General features: G+C 40.2%; 1 protein-coding gene across 1 annotated transcript; it reads left to right on the top strand.

The window, feature by feature from the left end:
- The first annotated feature begins 311 nt into the window (after positions 1 to 311).
- Positions 312 to 2,272, top strand: LOC149004752 (glycerol-3-phosphate acyltransferase 1-like). The gene is given in 3 exon segments (XM_089169117.1): positions 312 to 769; positions 771 to 1,094; positions 1,231 to 2,272. Coding segments are annotated over 3 exon segments (1,611 nt in total). The 5' UTR covers positions 312 to 364; the 3' UTR covers positions 2,113 to 2,272.

The following is a 2,272-nucleotide window of genomic DNA, read 5'->3' as shown; positions in this document are numbered from 1 at the left end:
AATAAATACCAATAGGAATCCTTCATTAAGCCATTTACAACCTAACAATTTCAACACGGAAGAGTTTATTGTGACTAATACAAATTCCCAGAAGCAACCCAAATTTCAACGCTTCAAAAAACTCAAAATTCCTAAGCGGCCACCAATATTCCAACCTAACAATGCCCAGAAGTGTAAAAGATGATGGATTTGCAGTTAATGGCAGTGGTGTAGCTTACCAAATACAAATCCAATTGTCAACCTTCCTCCGCTTCCTTTAAATTAACCCTTCATGGATCGCCTCCAGCAATATCTTCTCATTGTCTCTTGGCCTTCACTAATATACTAGCAGCTTGCAGTCACCCAGGTGTCTTAAACTCTAACTATGGTCTTTCCATCTGTTCTTCTCAAGCTTGCAGATTGGCTCTTGTACCAGTTCTTGGCCACGCCATGGTACCTAGCAGGGACGAAGCTTGGAAACTATGGCTTCTTTTATAGAAACCCATCTCGTAAATCACCACAACATGTTTCTCCATTTCCAAGTGTGACCAAATGCAGTTTGGAGTGTAGGACTTCTCAAACCTTGGTTTGTGATATTCATGGTAGCTTGTTAAGATCTGAGTCTTTATTTCCTTATTTCATGTTGGTTGCCTTTGAGGGTGGTAGCATTGTCAGAGCATTCCTGTTGCTTCTTGCCTATCCTCTCTTGTGGGTTTTAGACCATGAGCTTAAGATGAGGGTCATGATATTTATAACCTTCTGTGGGCTTAGCAAGATGGATGCTCGGGATTCTTGGACGAGCTGTTCTGCCCAAGTTTTACCTTGAGAATCTCAACCTTCAGGCATATGAGGTACTGGCTTCAACTGGGAAGAGGGTTGTTTTTACTACTGTTCCCAGAGTGATGGTTGAGTGGTTTCTCAAGGAATATTTGGGCGTAAATGATGTTGTGGGAACTGAGCTGCATAGTGTGGGGCACTATTTTACCGGTTTCCTAGCAGAGTCTGGGTTGCTTGTGAAGCACAAGGCTCTAAAGGAGTTCTTTGGAGACGACAACCCTGATATTGGCCTTGGAAGTTCAAGTCCCCATGACCAGTTGTTCGTTTCTCTTTGCAAGGTATCTCTCTGATCTTTTTCCCCTTCCTTAACCTCTCTCCCAATCATACTGCAAATACAATTACAAAAATGAAAATTTTCTTGGAGTTCTTCTGTTGAGTTTACTGTGCTAATATTTGAATAATTATTTGTGACAGGAAGCATATGTGGTGAATAAGGAAGAGCACAATATAGGAAGTTCAGTAATGCCTAGAGAGAGATATCCCAAACCTCTGGTGTTCCATGATGGGAGGCTGGCTTTCTTACCTACTCCTTTTGCAACTTTTTGTATGTTCATATGGCTTCCTTTTGGGTTAACATTTGCCATCTTCAGATTGTTTCTGGGTATCTTTCTTCCTTACAATATGTCACGTATATTGGGTAGTTGGAGTGGTGTTTGCATAAGGGTTAAAGGGTTTATTCCATCAAAACCAGAAAAAAAATCAAAAGGGGTTCTATATGTTTGTAACCATAGAACCCTCTTGGACCCTGTGTTCCTCAGCACAGTATTAGAGAAACCTCTAACAGCAGTTACATACAGCCTTAGCAAAGTTTCAGAATTCCTATCACCCATGAAGACAGTCAGGTTGACAAGAGATAGGAAACAAGACGGAGAAACAATGCAAAGATTACTAAGTGAAGGAGACCTAGTAGTTTGCCCTGAAGGAACTACATGTAGAGAGCCATATCTCTTGAGGTTCAGTTCTTTGTTTGCCGAGTTAACTGACGAGATTGTTCCTGTGGCAATTAATACACACGTCAGCATGTTTTATGGGACAACAGCAAGCGGATACAAATGCTTGGATCCCTTTTTCTTCTTGATGAACCCAAGTCCCGGTTACCATGTTCAGTTTCTTGAGAAGCTTCCCAGAGAACTAACACGCGCTGGGGGTAGGTCAAGCTTTGAAGTGGCCAACCAGACACAGAGACAACTAGGAGATTCTTTAGGGTTTGAATGCACTACCTTGACAAGGAAAGATAAGTACATGATGCTTGCAGGAAATGAAGGATATGTCCGTGATAAGAAAAAGAAGCCATGAGAACCTCCTGAAGCTTCGAAAAGAAAAGGGATGTGTATCAATTTACTGTAATTCTTTTTTATATTGGAATTTTGGATGTGTGAATTTATTCATTTAAAGTGTTTATTTATTTTTAATTTTTTTGTAAGATATTTTTAATTTAATCTTATATATTGCTTTG

Source organism: Hakea prostrata, chromosome 9, assembly GCF_041222555.1.
Source record: "Hakea prostrata isolate BN-2017 chromosome 9, UWA_Hpros_2, whole genome shotgun sequence".
NCBI classification, from domain to species: domain Eukaryota; kingdom Viridiplantae; phylum Streptophyta; class Magnoliopsida; order Proteales; family Proteaceae; genus Hakea; species Hakea prostrata.
Note: the sequence above shows the minus strand (reverse complement) of the source record. Positions and strands in the feature narration are given on the sequence as shown.